General features: G+C 39.9%; 1 protein-coding gene across 1 annotated transcript in view; it reads right to left on the reverse strand.

Moving 5' to 3' along the window:
• The window catches only part of Mtus2 (microtubule associated scaffold protein 2), a 540,827-nt gene that overhangs the window by 345,140 nt on the left and 177,289 nt on the right, over positions 1 to 18,398 (reverse strand). Inside the window, exon 3 of the mRNA XM_048341576.1 lies at positions 10,489 to 10,729. Within this exon, the coding sequence (XP_048197533.1) occupies positions 10,489 to 10,729 (241 nt within the window). The remainder of the gene's footprint in view (positions 1 to 10,488; positions 10,730 to 18,398) is intronic.

Raw genomic sequence — 18,398 nt, forward strand, 5'->3', positions numbered from 1 at the left:
CTAAGATTGCTTCCCATACCAGTGTCTGTAACTTCAAAGAGATTGCTACTTTACTTTCTACACCAACTCCCCTGCATGATAATCAATAAAGACACTGTTAATGGGACCTTGGATGTCTGTTCCTGTTGAGGGGCACGGGCCCCCTGGAGCTCCCAAACAAGTATCACTGTCTGATTTCCATCACTGCCTTGCTCCCCATCACAGCAGTATAAGGCACTCCCGGTGGTTTGCACACTGTGTGTCTATCGTGTTGTTCACACATGGACCTCACTACTTCATTGTGTCCATCCTATGCATTCATCTAGGCCCATCCACTCCCCTAGGAAGTCTTAAGCACTTGCCAATCCAGCCTAAGTCATCTTTCACAGTCTTTCTCTTTTAATAACACTTTCCCATAGTACACTCTAGTGTTCTGCATGGAATTCATGCTAGGTGCAGGTTTCCTGAATGAATCAATGCTTCCAGGCTCATTTTTTCTATCACTGAGACTGAGCTGGGCTAAAGTAGAGAGAGAGGTCAGGGAGGGGAGGGAGGGAGGCAGGGAGGGAGGGAGGGAGAGAGAGAGACAGAGAGACAGAGACAACTATACTGCTCCTATAGAGGAATATACAATTCACTCCTGATATCCTTCATAGCTATTTAAGTGCATTAAAATTTAAAACTAGCCTTCTCATATGAATCAGAAGGTTTCTAATTGTTATGTGCTTTGGTACCAAAAAAAAAAGCAGGAAAGGAAAAGTCACAGGGGAGAAAAAAACATTGCTGTTGCCACTTTTGAAGTGAAATATTGAGCATTCTGCTAAATTTATAGTTTCTAATGTTATCATAACCATTTAGAGTGTGCCTGTTAAATTGTTCCAATCAAGTTTATTTGTTCAATGATTTCATTGTCTATATTTCAAACTTGGTAGGATTTACTCTGCTTAGAAAAATCACCAAAGAAATCTTGCACAGTATGTCAAACTCCAAAATGAAATTTATCATAATAAGCAGAATTCATAACAAAGTCATATGCGAAGTTGAGAAAAAGTATCTTAAACTTTTCTTATCAGACTGAATTTCTCTATTCATAGAATGAAGTATTATCTATCCTTCAAAAATCTTGACACTTCAACTGCCATCAGAAAAATATTACACTTCTTTTTTTTGCCTTGGTTTGAACAGGAGCATTATGCTTTCAGAATAAATAAATCTATTTCACGCACATTTATAACATGCAAATTTTATCCTGCTATGCTGTACACTGTATAGGATACCATGTTTTGTTTACATGTCATAGATCATTACGGATATTTTTTTGAAACCCATATAGACCTAGTTAAGGGCAATGCACAAAAGGAGGGTATTTCATTCTTTAGAAGTGAGGTGCTAACAGCTGTTGTTCCTACACAGAACCTTAGGATCCACTGATGCACATTTATATTATCACTTAAAGGGAAGTGACAGTCTTGCTGTACACTAAACATTCAGACATTTTTGGGTTCCATACCCAAACCCAATGACAATAAATCTGTATAGTTTTAAGCATTATTGGGGAGTAAGAAAGTGCTGATTGAAAACCATAGAAATGGGTGAGAAGTAAAAAAGTGCTTAAGTTGTTCTTCTTTAGCAAGTGTAGTCACATGAGATCCATAAGACTTGGGGGGTCCAGGAGATAATGGCCTTAATGTACAACATCAAAACTCTAGAGGAATCTACATTGAGTATGGGGGAATACATTGGTTTACACTAAGTTCAGCTGGCTTAGGCCATTTTAATGCATCTAGTGACTAACAACAGAAAAACTGAAGCATCAGAATTCTTCCTAACTCATAACTTGAAGGCCTATTAAGGAATTTGTAATTATTGGAAATGTGTAAATGGATTCTGAGTGGGTTAAAAGGATTGAAATATGCTAAATATTTAAATATGTACATATAAATATATGTATGTAGCCATGTATATACTATATGTAGTATATACTATATATAAGATATATCAGTGTGTATGTATACATATATTTCATATATACATATATGTATATATATTTCATACACACACATATATACACATACACACACCAAAATGAACCACATCAAACATGGCTAGACAGGAGGGGAGAGGGAAGATGGAATGATAAAAAAGGGGTAAAATTAATTTTTCAGAGTATACTGTATGCACGCATCTATCAAGTGATAGAAAAACTGCCATAAACAATTAGCAAATGGATCAACATTTAAGCAACTAATGTTTCCAGAAATTGTACAACTGCCAGCCTAGGACTGAGAGAAGGAAAAACAAAACAAACCCTACAGCTACCTTATCTCACTGCCTGGAGACATTTACAGGCTACCATACAGAAGTAGGGATTCTGGGCTGGGAATATGGCCTAGTGGCAAGAGTTCTTGACTTGTATACATGAAGCCCTGGGTTTGATTCCCCAGCACTACATATATAGAAAATGGCCAGAAGTGGCGCCGTGGCTCAAGTGGCAGAGTGCTAGCCTTGAGCAAAAAGAAGCCAGGGACAGTGCTCAGGCCCTGAGTTCAAGGCTCAGGACTGGCAAAAAAAAAAAAGGGGGGATTCTAACAGACGCTTTCCATCATGGTAAGTGTAAGGCACAGAGATCAAAGATTGGCATGGCCGGGGTGGGAATATTGCCTAGTGGCAAGAGAGCTTGCCTTGTATACATGAAGCCCTGGGTTCAATTCCCCAGTATCCAGAAGTGGCGCTGTGGCTCAAGTGGCAGAGTGCTAGCCTTGAGCAAAAGGAAGCCGGGGACAGTGCTTAGGCCCTGAGTCCAAGGCCCAGGACTGGCAAAAAAAAAAAAAAAAAAAAAGATTGGCAAGGCCAAATGTGTGAAGTAGAAATGAAAGCATCATGTATGCAAAATGTTCTCAAAATCTGCACTACAGTCTCCTTAAGCCTTAGATGAATACCAGTTTGTTTGTACATAAAGGAAAATCTCCAAAAGACTGACTGAATCCAACATTTGAGGGAAAAAATAATTACTAGGCCGCGAAACGATAAACAATTCCAATATGTCACAAAGGCTAGAAATTGCTTCACTTTCCTATAGCTAACGTGAAGAGACTTTTTGAATGCCCAGTCACCCAAAAGAGGCTCCAGAAGTTGGCTCTAGAATGCAGGTCTCTTTACAGACATTCTAAAAAAAAAATCTTAAAACAAGTCTTAAAAAGGATCAAATCAACCAATAAGGAACTTAACTATGCCAGAATGTGTTCAGTGCTTTTTAAAGAATTAACGATCTAAGCTGGGTGCTGGTGGCTCATGCCTATAATTCTAGCAAGTCAGGAGGCTGAGAACTGAGAATCGTGGTTCAAAGCCAACCCAGGCAAGAAAGTCCATGAGACTCTTATCTCCAGTTAACTAACAGAAAACTGGAAGGGGCGCTGCGACTTAAGTGGTAGAGTGTTAGCCTTGAGCTGAAGAGCTCAGGGACAATGCCCAGGCCCAGAGTTCAAGCCCCAGGACCAACAAAAGAATTTTTTAAAAAGGAATTACATGTGCTGGTCACAGTGTCTCAAGCCTGTAATCCTAGTTACTTGGAAGGTGTAGATCAGGAGATTTCAGTTTGAGTCACCCTAGGCAAAGGACATTCACAAAAAAGAAGTTGATAAGACTCCATCTCAACCTATGGCTAGGTATAGTGGTGAACACTTATCATCCACAGTGACATAGAAAAGCACAAGTGGGAGACATGACATGAGATATTTCCTTGAAACAACCAATGCAAAAAGAGGTTGGTGATGTGGCTCAAGTGGTTGAGCATCTGCCTAGCAAGTTCAATCCCCAGTTTCTCCCCCCCCCTCCAAATAGTAATTATAGATAGCTCCATATGATCAAAGTAATGGACCTAAGCCTGGGATCATGAGAAAGGAGTAAAATATACTTAAAAGAGTTCAAAACACAGTGTCTAAGACTGAAAGATTCAATATCTGAAATTAAAAATAAGAATGAGTAAAATGAGGGGTCAGTTAGATGCTGGAGAAGAAAAGACCAATGAAATTGAAGACATAGTGACGTGAAGTATCAAAAATAAATCTTACAAGCTGGGACCCAGTGGCTCATGCCTATAATCCTAGCTATTCAGGAGGCTGAGATCTGAGGATCATGGTGCCAAGTCAGCCCAGGCAGGAAACTCTGTAAAACTCTTACCTCTAACTACTTCAAAAAGCCAGAAGTGGTACTATGGCTCAAGTGGTAGAGTGCTTGTCTTGAGCAAAAGAAGCTCAGGGACAGCACCCAAACCCAGAGTTTAAGCCCAAAGACTGGAAAAATAAACAAATAAATAAAGCTTATAGAGGAAAAAAAGCATGTGAGGTGTGAGGCACCAGCTGAAAAACAGCTTTCTAAATCTTTATCTTCTGAAATTTTGTAGCAGTAATTCCAGTGCTCAGCTCATTTGTCTGGGCCATTTTAATTATTCCTATTTGTACAAGCTGTACTTTCCAGCAATTTTAATTTTATAAGTTCTGAGCAAATAGACCTGAGAAAATGACTACAGACAATATTTTGCACACTGACAGTAATAAGATAGAAGTGTCAATTACCTGAAAAGTGAGATAAAAATGTTTGTGGCCCATAACAAAGCACAGCTTGCAGTGCTTTTTTATCAGTTTAGCTGATACTCAGTAGAGACCGAGCATCCAAGGAGATTCTGCATGTTAATCCAATCATCCCCCAAATTATTTAAAGTCTTCCAGAAACTCTGACCAAGTCTGAAGTCAATTTATTAATTTGTCTTACAAGCCTGAGTTGACTACATGTAGGTAGATATCAACTCCCTTCTATTTGGCTAATGAGGCTTTTGTCCTCATTAAACCATCTACATTGCTCTTTTCGAGATTATCAATGCTTTTCACATTGCCAAATTCACAGAGGCTTTCTCTGCCCTTGGGATACCTCAGTGTTCCATAGCATTCAAAATGTGTGACCTCTACTTTGCATCTATGAGATCTTTTCATCTTATAGCTTTCATACCACCACACTGCTGTTGGTTTCTATTTTGTATATGGCTGTAACTTTCCCATGTTCTTGACTAAATCTCTAAATTTTGGACTGTTATAGAGGCCTATCCTGTGATACCTTCCTTTCTGTAACTATACTTCATGACTTCAATTACCTTCTGAGGAACTCTAACTTTGATATCCAGCCTTGACTTGCCTTAGCATTATAATCTTACATTGCTAGTTACATCCACTAGAATTCAAAATGCAGAACCTCACATGTATCATCCTAATCCTTGGCTCTTCCATACCTTAGTCAACCTATGTTTATCAGTGCCCCCACTGTCCATCCCATTGCTCAACCCCAAATACTAGAAATCATAATTAATTCCTTGTTTCTCCATCATCTACTCTCAATGTCCTACTTCCAAATATATCCCCTCAATTAAGTCTCCTTCTTCCCAACCAGCTAACACTATCCTACATCTAAACCAAATATCTTTTTTCTTCTCTTACTTCAAGGAGAAGAGAAGAAAAAACTGTAATCCACTCCAACATGGTTTGGAGTGGCAGGAGATAACTATGAGGCCTGGTGGTGACGTGGCTCATAGTTGCTCTGGTGGAAGCTGGTTCTTGTGAGAGGAAATTGAAAACATCCTGATGATCATGACTGGGATGAGTGTTGGGAGATAGTAGAATCATTCCTAGGAGATTCCTTAAGAAGCTAGGATTATGAGATGGGCTCTAAATCCCCTGCTCCTGGCTCATACCTGTAATCTGAGCTATTTGGAAAGCTGAGATCAGAAGGACTGCAGTTTCAGGTCATCCCAGGTAGCATATCACACAAGATTTCATCTCAATGGAAGAAGTTTGATTTTGTGGCATGCATGTGTAATCCCAGCTATGATGGTGGGAGAAACAGGAGGATTCATGGTCCAGGCAGGCACCAAACAAGAGTAAGACCCTATCTCAAAAGCAATCAATGCAAAAAAGGTCTGGAGGCATGGTTCCATTTCAGAACATCAGTTTAGCAAGGTCAAGGCCATGAGTTCAAACTCCAGTATAAAAATAAATACAAACGCTGCAGAAAAAAGGGTTATGAAAGTTGAAGAGAAACAGGGAAATGAGTGGTTAGAAATAAACTACTTGCAGGTATAGTTTGCATAGGTTGCATGTAAGGTCTTGTTCTCTTGATAGGTACAATGAATTACTCTTTCTGTCTCTGTCTCTCTTTCTCAGTGATAACTGGCCTACTGGTTGAGTTGGGGGCCCTGTTAGTTTTGTCTAGGTTGACCTTAAACCATGGTTCTCCATCTCCTGAATAGCTGGGATTACAAGCAGAAAGCTATCAGTTCTGGTCTATTTTCTTATTTCTAAAATAGATTGATTGCCCCTTTGTTGTCAATGGATTGAGCCAGTATCTTACTGATCTGCATGCTTATAAACAGGAAGTCAGTTCTTTTTTATATGTGTGCTAGTACACTGGGCCTCATGCCTTTACTCAGCCCTCTAGAGCTCTACCACTTGAGCCTCACCTCCACTTCTGGTTTCTTTGGCTGGCTAATTGGAAATAAGAATCTCTTGAATTTGTCTTCCTAGGCTAGCTTTGAATGGGGATCTTCGGATTTCAGCCTTCTGACTACCAGGATTTATAGGTATGAGCCACTGGAACCTAGCTAGGAAGTAAATTTTGTAGCTAAATCTGTCTACATTTACTTTTGTAGTCTGGGAAAACAACATGTAGTAACTGCACAATAAATAATTTTTAAACAAATGAATGGGTCTCAGATTTTCTTCCCTGTTCTCTTTATTCTAGTCTTGGATGAACCTTACATACAGGGAAGGAAGAAGATGGGAGAAGCTTCACAATGGTAGCAGCAGGAAGACCTGACAGGTGGTGAGCCTCAGGCTGCTTCCATCTTGACTGGTTTTCTTTCTTTGTTACTCCACAAGCACAGTATCCAGAGAGGAGCCTTCCCCTCCTCACAGTGTTAGGAAGATAAGTCTGACTCAGATCTTATGGGTAAGGACTTTTTCTCTGCAGGAGTGGAACATCTAACTCTTTTGTGAAATAAAAGGAAAACCAATGGGAAGTGAAAGGGAAGATCTGTGAGGAACATGAAAGAAAATAGAAGTGTGTTTTTTTTTCCAGAAAGAATAGAAAGAAATGAGTGAGGCCATCATCAGAGTAGGATCTGGATTCATGAGGACTCCCCATTCATCCAAGAAGGGAGGGCCGGCCAGGTGCCAAGTGAATCAGCCAAACAGAGACAATGGGAGTAGAGTCATTGCCTTCTGAGACACCAGTCCCCGGAAAAGGCACCCCTCATTGCTGCAGAGTTTCTGCCAGGTGAACCTCCTGCCAGCAACAGGAAGGGATCTAATGTCTTTCCTGTGTTTTAGAAGAGAGATCCTTGTCATCTTTGCTGTGTCTCCAGTGATTACCAATGAAGGAATGCATGATTCACCCCAAGAAGATACACAGATGTCCAAAAGAAAGGCAGGGGGGAGGGGGAGGACTTCATTAGCAGTGTCAGGGGGAGCATGTACATGTGTACCTCTAAACTTTGAAGAAGTGACAAGAAGACACCCTGATCACAAATGTGTAACTACAAACAAGCCAACCACCGATGGAGTCGATCTTCTCACCTCTGCTGGCTAATGGTCTTCACCACTTACAAAAGTGGTAGATTCTTAAATTCTTGACAAGGCAAAATTTCAGCTATATTTCTTTTTTGAAGGATTTGAGGGTTTCCCCCACGTTCTGTGCATGAAATAAAACTATCAACATCTGTTACATTAAATGATTTCAAAGGCATCTAATTTAAGTTCATGTGAGATTTAAAGCTATGGTAAAACTGGTATTGGAGAACAATGGAAGCTCAGTGAAGGGAAGCAGCACAGCTTTAAATACCATCCACTTGCTGGAGGTCCTGACCTGGAAGAGAGAGTCCTGAGAGCCAATGCTTTATCCTGGGAAGATAACTAAAAGCACTGTAACCTCTGCACCTACTAACAGGGCTCCTCTGTTCCTTTGAAACTACCTTCTCTCCATTCCCCTAGAGACTCAAGCCTAAAAGCTCCTGTCATCGTCCATTTCTCTCATGCCGGAGAGGAGCTCCTTATTGCTTTACCTTCTAGCTCGCTCACACTGCTGGATGGTCCATGGGACTGACCTCTCCCATCTGGATTCCTGTACTGCTACCTGACCATTCTCCTTGGTGCCCTTATAGGCCATTCTCAACAAAAGAGTAAGAGAGATCTTGCTTAAACTAAAGCCAGATTATGTAACTCAGGAAGAGGAGGAGGAGGGGGAGGGGGAGGGGGAGGGGGAGGGGGAGGAGGGGGAGGAGGGGGAGGAGGGGGAGTAGGGGGAGGAGGGGGAGGGGGAGGGGGAGGAGGGGGAGGGGGAGGGGGAGGAGGAGGAGGAGGAGGAGGGGGGGGGAGGGGGAGAAGGAGGGGGAGAAGGAGGAGGAAAAATAACAAACAATTGTTAACAAGTTTTCTACAAAATTAATTGACCTTAAAAATGTTTAGCTATACTTTTATCTTTTTCAAACTAAATTCAAATAAATGATCTTAAAAAGCAGTATGAATAAAGGCAAATCATTATATACAAAAATGCAAAGTGTAGCCTTATTTCAAATAGTATAGAAGAAACAGAAGCCAAATGGCAGTATTTAGAAGTTGGTTTTTAAAATTCTGCTGTCTTTCTGTATAGCCACCTGCTGCTCCTGCTCTTCTGCAGGAGGGACAGCTGCCCCTGAGGTCTTCACCTCCATTCCACCCATGATCCTCCAGCTGCAGCTCTGAAAGGGTGTGTTCTGTGCTTCTCTAACATCTGTCAAGCTTATAACACATGTTTTTTCAATTTCCTGTCCCTCCCATTAGACTGTGAACTGCAAAAAGCTGTTCTCCATTTGTCCATGGATTGAGGAATCCACAAATTCTGAGGCATAAAAGCATCCAAATCCCATTGAATAAACTCGTAAATAAACAAAAAAAAACCCTAGTATGCTTAACATTCAATGCTTACCCTACAAAATAAAACAAATTGAGGGGAGGGATAGGGAAGAATAATGTGATCAAGATGCACTGTATTCAAGAATTGATTTGTTGAATGCTAACTCCTTTGTACAACTACTTAAAGGTAATAAACATATAGTTTAAAATTTTGAGTGGCTCAGGCCTGAAATCCTAGCGACTTGAGAAATAGAGATTGGTGAATTAAGGTTCAAAGCCAGCTAGGACAAAGTAAAAAGTTGTGCCACTTCATCTCAACTGGTGGGTTGGTGCTGTAGTACATACCTATTATCCCAACTACAAGGAAAACACAATGCCTGGGTACATTGGTGTACTTTTGTCACTTCTAGTGATGCAGGGAAGCATATATAGGAAGATTACAGTACAATATAGCTCTAATAAAATGAATAATCAATTTAGGGCTGGGAATGTAGCTTAGTGGTAGAGTGCTTGCCTAGCATGCATGAAGCCCTGATTTCGATTCCTCAGTACTACATAAACAGAAAAAGCCGGAAGTGGCACAGTGGCTCAAGTGGTAGCATGATAGATTTGAGCAAAAGAAGCTCAGGGATAGTGCCCAGGCCCTGACTTTAAGGCCCAGTGGTTGAGTGCCTGACTGGCAAGCCAGAGGGCCTGATTTCAGTCCTTAAAAATAATTCTGAAGCAATTTTTATGACATAAAAAATGCATACAGTATACTGTTAGTGTGAAAATGCAAGAAGTATGCTCAGTATTTTCTCAGCTATTGGAAAATGCATGCAGAATATATTAGAAGGAAACATCCCATAATAACACAAACTGAGTGCTGGAAGTATTATTAGTTTCATTTTTATATTTGTCTATAGTCAAACTTTTGTCATTTTTATTTTTGTCATTTTTATTTTTCATATCTGCCTATACTCAAAATTTTATGGAAGATGAAAATATGAGCAAAATATACTCTGTAATAATACATAAGTAATATAATAAAATATCCCATTAAATTGTAAGAATGCCATTCTTTTATCTTTGTCTACATGCAAAAATCTTTATGAGTATGTATTATTTCTATAGCAAAATAATGTATGAATCTTGGATGAAAATGTGGGAGCAGAGGAAAGGGGGAAGAGGGTACAGAGAGCAGAGGACCCAAAGGAGTCACCAAGGTCATCCCTGAGGTCACCCCAAGGTCATCCATACAGAATAGCACAGAACTGGGAAGGGCACAGAGGCAGGATGTATACAAGTATGGGTATTCAGGATCCTGTGCAGATGAAGCAAGCAACACAAAGCCGTGCTACACCTTAGGAAGATCTCTGATACAATGAGCTGCATTGGGATGCCCTGTTCATTCACATAATGGTCTGTCTGGGAGGCTTTCAGGCCAGAATGGCAGCTTCCAGTAGTTCCAACATATAAACTGTCATGGAGGAATAGGAAAAGGCTTCTTGAAGGGATGAAAGACATCATGATTTACAGTTATGACATCTTACATGATTCTACTTAAATGCATAGCAGGGAAAGGCCTCGTCATTACCTGCTGGATCCGAACTGTAGAGGCTAGCTGCTGCTGTGATGGGTCCTGGCGGATGGATGGCACTGGCTGAAGACCTCTGACTGGCGATCAGGATTCTGCTCTTTGCAGAAGGTAGCCTGGACATGGCACCCATTCCCAACTGGGGCTTGAGGAGCATGGCTGATCGATAGAAAGTTGGAGGGACTTCATAATGAGTATAGGGAGAAGAGCAAAAGTCTTGTTTTCCAGGATGATCTGTCACCTGCAATAAAGGATCAGAAGTTCAGGTAGGAACCTCTCATCATAGTAGGAGACTGACTAGACCTGAGAGTGGCTACTCTGGTTTCACGGGGCTACTTAACACATATCATTGATAGTCCCTAAGACTCAGGTCCTTATCTCTAGTTTTACAACACAACACCATTGGGTGATCTCTGTCTCTCTCTGTCTCTCTTCCTCCCTCTTTCTGATACTGGGGTTTGAACTCAGGGTCTCATCATTTCTCTATCATCTATCTATCTATCTATCTATCTATCTATCTATCTATCTATCTATCTATCTATCTATCATACTGAAGATCTCACGCTTACTTGACTTGCTTACTCAGTTGATATTCTACCATATGAGCCATGCTTCTGACCTAGCTTTTGCTACTTATTTTGGAGACAAAGTCTCCTGGAGTTTTCCACTGGCTTTGAATCTTTGATCTTCTGGATCTCAGCTTCATGAGAAGTTAGGATTATAGGCATGAGCCACCTGCACCTGCCCTTGGTTCTAATATTGTATGCATCTATGTTTCACTGGGAGCAAGCATTATACAAAATGTGATTTTTATGCAGTGAAGGAAGGGGATGGAAATTCAGTAAAAAGGTCTTACTCTGCAAGGCCTCAACAGAATGAACTCTGACCCAAAATTTTTTTTAGAAATTATGCTTCATTTTTATGAGTCATAATAAGCAAAAACAAATAAAATGTAGAACTCAGTCTCATTTACCCACCTAGTGGGGAAAATGATTGTATCTGAGGATATACAGTGTCAGAGAGGATGACCTACATTAAAAAAATGTTATCTCCTTCGATTTCCAACTAGTATCTGCTAATACAATCTTTCAAGCAGAGAGAGGGAAGGGGTGAAAAGAAATGTGCTCTTTACCTGACTTATGTAACTCTATCCCCTCTGTACATCACTTTTATAATAACAATTTAAAAAAAATTAAAGATTCTTTAAACAGAATTCTACTCCACTTGTGGTTTGAAGTCCTGATAGCTTTTGCAGTAAATTAACATCACTGAGATAATAGTATTTTAAAATGGGAATTCCAAGTCAAAGTTCTGGTGTTCACAACAATATTTAATAACAGGTGGATATTAACCAGGTGCTGGTGGTTCATGTCTGTAATCCTAATTACTTAGGAGGCTGAGATATGAGGACTGAGGTTCAAAGCCAGATGAGCAGACACTCTTATCTCCAATTAACCAGTAAAAAAAAAACCAAAAAAACAAAAAAACAAAAAACTTGAAGTGGAACTTTGGTTCGATTGAAAAAGCCAAATCACAACATGAGGACCTGAGTTCAAGCCCCAGTACAAAGCACATGTGAACACATGAGCACGTGCACGCACACCCACACATACATACACACACAGGTAGATCCTTTCAACAAAGTAACTTTGAACTTGAGATTGCAGACATGAGATACCGCTTAGGTCTCTACATGGCTTAAATATATCAATTTCCTTATAAAATTTAAAAAGATTATATGTACAAAACTTTAGCTTTTGTTTCCTGATTTAGTATAGTTTATTACTAAATTGCACTGATTATTAAATAGTGAAATTTGAAAAAAAATGAATTCTGTTGTTATACAATCATTGCCATTTGAGGGAGTAGCCAACCTTTAAGCAAAAGAAAAAGTCAAGCAAAGAAACAATTTAGAGAACTTTCATAAAATCATGCAAGTTTCATATACCAATGGAGGAAAAGTACCATTTTAACTTATTTGTTCTTTATACTTACTTGTTCTTTTTTGATACAAGTCATATATGATACAGGTAAGCTTTTATTCTTTTTTTTCAGCTTAAATACCTTTTGGTTTTTTTTTTATTTTATTTTTTTATTTTTTTTTTTTGGCCAGTCCTGGGCCTTGGACTCAGGGCCTGAGCACTGTCCCTGGCTTCCTTTTGCTCAAGGCTAGCACTCTGCCACTTGAGCCACAGCGCCACTTCTGGACGTTTTCTGTATATGTGGTGCTGGGGAATCGAACCCAGGGCCTCATGTATATGAGGCAAGCTCTCTTGCCGCTAGGCCATATCCCCAGTCCCACCTTTTGGTTTTGTAAAGGTGATTTACAGAGGGGTTTACATTTACTTGAGTAAGGTAATAAGTACATTTCCTTTCAAACAGTTTTACCCCTTCTCTTGTTTTCTCATTCTTTTCCTCCTCCCTCTGAATTCCTCCCCAAGCTGAAAAGTTCATTTCCAACATAGTGTCCAGTGAGTATCGCTGTTATATTAGTTCACCCTTTGTCCTACCCTTTCTGTGCTTCCCCTTCCCAGCCATGAATCAGATAAACTTATATATAAGTCAAAGGATACAGAAATCAAAGACAGTGACACATGAAAAAAACTAGAGAAAAAAGAAAAAGAAAAAAAGGTGCCATTTTTTATGGCAACCTAGACTGACAATAAGTAAATTAACTTCTTCCATTTATAATGCTTTCACTAGGCAACACAGAAAAGAAAACATTCACTTTTAGCAAAGAGAAAGGACTAAGGGGAGAAAGTAGAGACGTTAATGAAAAATGGGTTTCAGGCCTGTTAGTGTGGGTTTACATAATTGAAAAACAGAGCCCGGTGTGTCTATCTTCCCAGGGAAAGGTAGTGTCCTGGGCATGTTAGGCAACAGGCACTGGAAGGGTGTTTCTAAGAGACAGGTTGGTGGGCTGCCGAACTTCAAGCAGATGAAGCATGTGCACACAGAGCTGATGTTGATAAAGATTCACTGAACAATGCAATCCAGTCAGCATTTTTTTCTTCAATTTACTCATATCACAGCAATACTTCTATGTTCCCTGTACAAACAGTACAGACTAGAATATAGCGTGTAGGGACTGTGGATAGGATATTCTGTTCTCACAAAATCAGATCATACTATTGGTGGGCTTTTTGTGGGGGTTTCTTGTTTGTTTGTTTATTTGTGGTATTGAGGATCAAACCCAGGTTCTCATGCATGTTAGGCAAGCCCTGGATCCCTTAAGCCACACTCCCAGCCCATTGCTTCTTTATATGAAACATGAAAGAACAGTCAGAGCTACATAATCTAGTTCCTTTAAATTATAATGAAAAGAGCTGCTAAGGTCAATGTATGAAGAGATACAACTGTTAATTAATTCTGCTCTAAATCACAATACATGTTATATGTCAGTCTTCTATCCCAGAACCACCAACATTTAACAATATTCTTTAATAGAAACTATGAAAGCTTTGATCCAAGCTGTTGAAGAGATAAGCCTTCAATTTGATACTTTCAATATCGAAATAGATAGAGAGTCCTTAAAACTGACATTATTGAAACAAAAGATTGGGTATTTAAACTTCCATCATAATCACATTGTAAAATATGCATGGCTGTTACAGTAGATAGGCTGCACTTGGGCTAGGGCAAATTATAATAGCATGAAAGAACATTTTACATTTGCACTCTGCTAAATTTATTTTTTTTCCATTCTCTACTTTCTCAGTATCTCTCTCTCTCTCTCTCTCTCTCATCTTATATATGTATACTGTCCATTTAAAAATTTTTAGTTTCTAAAACTTGGGTGCCATTGGTCCTTGCTTTGATCATATGCTCCTTCAAAGAGAGTAGGGCTCTAAGGACGGCAGTACACTGCCCTTATCGCTACTCTGTTCCTTAGAACTGGAATATTTTCAGGATTTAATACCTACCTCAGTGTCACTCAACAATGACTTCAAAGCCAGGCACTGTGGCTCATGTCAGTAATCCTAGCTACTCAGGAGGCTGGGATCTGAGGATTGTGGTTCAAAGCTAGTCTTGTTAGGAAAGTCCGTGGAACTCTTATAGTTAATGAATTGCCAAAAAGCTAGAAATGGAGCTATGGCTCAGGTGGTAGAGCACTAACCTTGAGTGAAAAAAGCTAAGGGACAATACCCAGGCCTTGAGTCCAAGCCTCGGTACTGGCAGCAAAAGAAAAAAGAAAGAGAGAGAGAAGACAGAAAGCAAGCAAGGAAGAAAGGAAGGAAGGAAGGGAGGGAGGGAGGGAGGGAGGGAGGGAGGGAGGGAGGGAGGGAGGGAGGGAGGGAGGGAGGGAGGGAGGGAGAAAATAATGACTTCAGTGATCTTCAGTGCCTATCATTTGTATCCGGGTCCTGGTAAAGGCATATGTTCTTTTACAAGGTGAAAAATATGCATTATATGCTACCTTATAAGTTTTTAACTAAACAGGGGGAACTACAAAAATCCTCACACTAAGGTCTTTACCAAAAAAACATCACAGGTAATGTTACAAACTCATATGCACATAGAGATCCTCCCCAGAGGTGCTGTTTACTTTCAAAGCAACTAAAGAATATTATGATTTCAAAATAACTCCTAAAAATCAAACAACTTCTTGGGTTGACCCTTCTCTTCTTTTCCCTAGGATCAGGTACTGGGGAGACACAGTGAATGTGAGGTTTCACCTTGAGATCTAGATGATGACTGACAGGAAGTGGTTCCTATGATGGTTGATTTTATGTATCAACTTGGATGTGCCCCAGTACCTGGAGAGTTAGACATTGACCCTGTGAAGATAAGTCTTTCAGGAGATTAACATTTAAATCAGCAAACCTGAATTAAAGTAGACCTCATCCAATCAGTTGAAGTTATTAACAAACAGACTGACTTCCCCTGAAGTAGAGGGAAATCCCCACTCAAACTGCCACGGCTCTTCTTCCCTGAGGCTCCAGGATGCCTGCATTCCCTGGTGATTTGGGACTAGGTAGTTTCCGCAGTTAAAAGTTCCACTGCCTGAAAATACAGTTGTCCCCTAGTATACAAAGGAGACAAATTCCAGGACCTACAGTAGTACCCCAAATTCACAGATGCCCAAGGCCCTTATACAAAATGATGCAGGATTTGCACAGAATCTGTGCATGACCCCTCTATATACTTCACCTTTTTCATAGTTACATTTTTATTATCTTTAAGTAGTTATACAAAGGAGTTGTCACTTAACAAAGGATTTTATGACTACATCTTGATCAGTGTCGCCTACCCACCCCTTCCCTCACTGCTTTTATGTGTAGGATATATATATATATATATATATATATCCTATATATACATATATATATACACACACACACACACATATATACATATATATATATATATGGTTCTTGGCTATATTCTCACTCTACTTTCATTTGCCTATCCCTTTCCCCTTAATCTTAATCCACACATTCTGAATACCCACTTCTTGGTGTTTATTTTGCTGAACTTTGACTTTGCTTTTCTAAAGAATTATACTATTTGAGTTCTCCATTGAATCTCTTAATAGATCTCAGTGAATACATATGTTTACACTTGAGTACCACCCAACATAGTTAAGTATAAGTTTATAAGATAAATCTAGCTTCTACATATAAAGGAAAACATGCATCATTCATCTCTCTGGGCCTGAATAACTTTACTTACCATAATTTTCCCCAAGTCTTTGCATTTCTTTACAAATGGCACAATAACATTCTTTCTAACGGATGAGTACAATTCTGTTATGTACACATACCACATTTTCTTGATCCATTTGTCCATTGAGGGACATCTGGGCTGACTTTATATCTTAGTACAGTGAATAGTGCCATCCATATACTTTAAATCATCTGGTGGCTCCTTATAATACCCAGAACAATGGAAAAACTATCCATAGTCACTATCCTGCCTTGTTTAAGGGATAGTGACAAAAAGAATGTCTGCACATACTCAGGGGACACACTTTTTCTTATAAACGTGTGTGTGTGTTTGTGTGTGTGTGTGTGAGAGAGAGAGAGAGAGAGAGAGAGAGAGAGAGAGAGAGAGAGAGAATCACCCCTGAAGCTTGAACAAAGGACCTGGGTGCTAACTCTGAGCTTTTCCCTTCTACCACTTGAGCCGCAGCTCTACTTTCAGCTTTTTGGTGATTAACTGGAGATAAGAATCTCACAAACTCTCCTATCTGGGCTGGCTTTGAACTGCGACCTCAAATATCAGCCTCTTGAGTATCTAGGATTACAGACTTGGGCCACAGTGTCCAGGTATATTCTAGACATTTTTGAGCTGTGGTTGGCTAAATGCAGTGTGCAGAACCCACAGCCATGGATGACTATCAATCAATCTCTCTCTTTTTTCTTAAGGGTTTCCTATTTTATCAAAAAATATAAGACCTCTATAAATTAGTAGTTCTCTTGAAACTAATCAGGAATGCTTTCTTTTACTACAGACTGCTGTGGCAGGAGGTGGTGGCTTTTGGATTTTTTTTTTTTTGATGGCTTTTGGATTTCTGCACAGAGGAAAGGAACTCCATCAAGCTGTGGCTGTGGCAACAAATGGTAAGTTCATCTTGCTCCTACTTTTGAGTAAAGGACATTAACACAGAAATTAATGCAATGGCCACCTCTCCCTTCTGTGTGCTGTCACCCAGAGATAAGGACTATGGGCCTTGGGTGTTCTGATTAGAACAGAAAATGTCCACATTTAGCAGCTAGCTAAGGCTGGGAACTCTCCTTAACCATGGGGGGTAGCTCTCAACCTTCAGAATCACTAACGGCATACATCCTCTGGACAAACTGTAGCTTCTTTTGTTGATGATCCTTTTGTATCCCCTTCCTGTGGTTGTACCTGCGCTATCACTGTATCTCATCTGAGTACACTGGATATTGTATTTACTGGTATTAGATCTAGGGAAGTGAAAGGGAATATCAAAATCGAGAGACAAAGGATAAAAAGACAAACGACTCCAAAAGCAATACTTGCAAAACCATTTGGTGTAAAAAAATTGAACAACTCATGGGGGGGGGGGGGAGGGAAAGGGGGAGGGGGGAGGGAGGAGGGAGGAGGTAAAAAACAGTACAAGAAATGTACCCAAGGACTAACATATGAAACTATAACCTCTCTGTACATCACCTTGACAATATGTGTGTATATATGTGTATATATATATATATATATATATATATATATATATATACATGATACAGAGTGGCTTCTAGAAAGAGACAAAATAGTTTGGAGGAAAATTTGCATTTAGATGCAAATTGTTCTTTTTGTGTGTATGTGCTAATAATGGGGCTTGTATTCAGGATCTCACTCTCATCTGGCTTTTTCAAAGCTGGAACTCTACAATTTGAGCCACTCCTCTACTTCTGGATTTTGCAGGTTAACTGAAGACAAGAGTCTTCTCATGGACTTTCCTGCTCTAGCTGTTTTTGAACTGTGGTCCTCAGATCTCAGATTTCTGAGTAGCTCAGATTACAGGTCTGAGCCACCAGTACCTGTCTTCAAATTATTCTTGAAGGGAGTAGAAGCAGGATCAAGAAGAATGATATGGAAGAAAAATAAAAGCTGGGTTTTCTCCAGGCCTAAAGGGCATCTCAGTGAGGTTCTTGGTTGGTGGCCTTAGATGGTTGACTTAAACCTTTCTACATCCATTCCTTTATCCACACAACTATAAGAACTGTACTAACAGGGCTAGGTGCTATGGTTCACATTTGTAATCTTGCCTACTTAGTAGATGGAGATTGGGAGAATCAAGGTTGCAGGCCAGCCACTCAAAAACAAACAAACAAACAAAAAAACCTAGCAGCACCTCATTTCAACAAACAGGCTAGATGTCTGTAATCATAGCTGGGAAAGAGGCATATGTAAGAGTATCATGGCTTTAAAGCCAGCCCTGACCA

Source organism: Perognathus longimembris, chromosome 3 (genome assembly GCF_023159225.1).
Source record: "Perognathus longimembris pacificus isolate PPM17 chromosome 3, ASM2315922v1, whole genome shotgun sequence".
In the NCBI taxonomy this organism is placed as follows: Eukaryota; Metazoa; Chordata; class Mammalia; order Rodentia; family Heteromyidae; genus Perognathus; species Perognathus longimembris.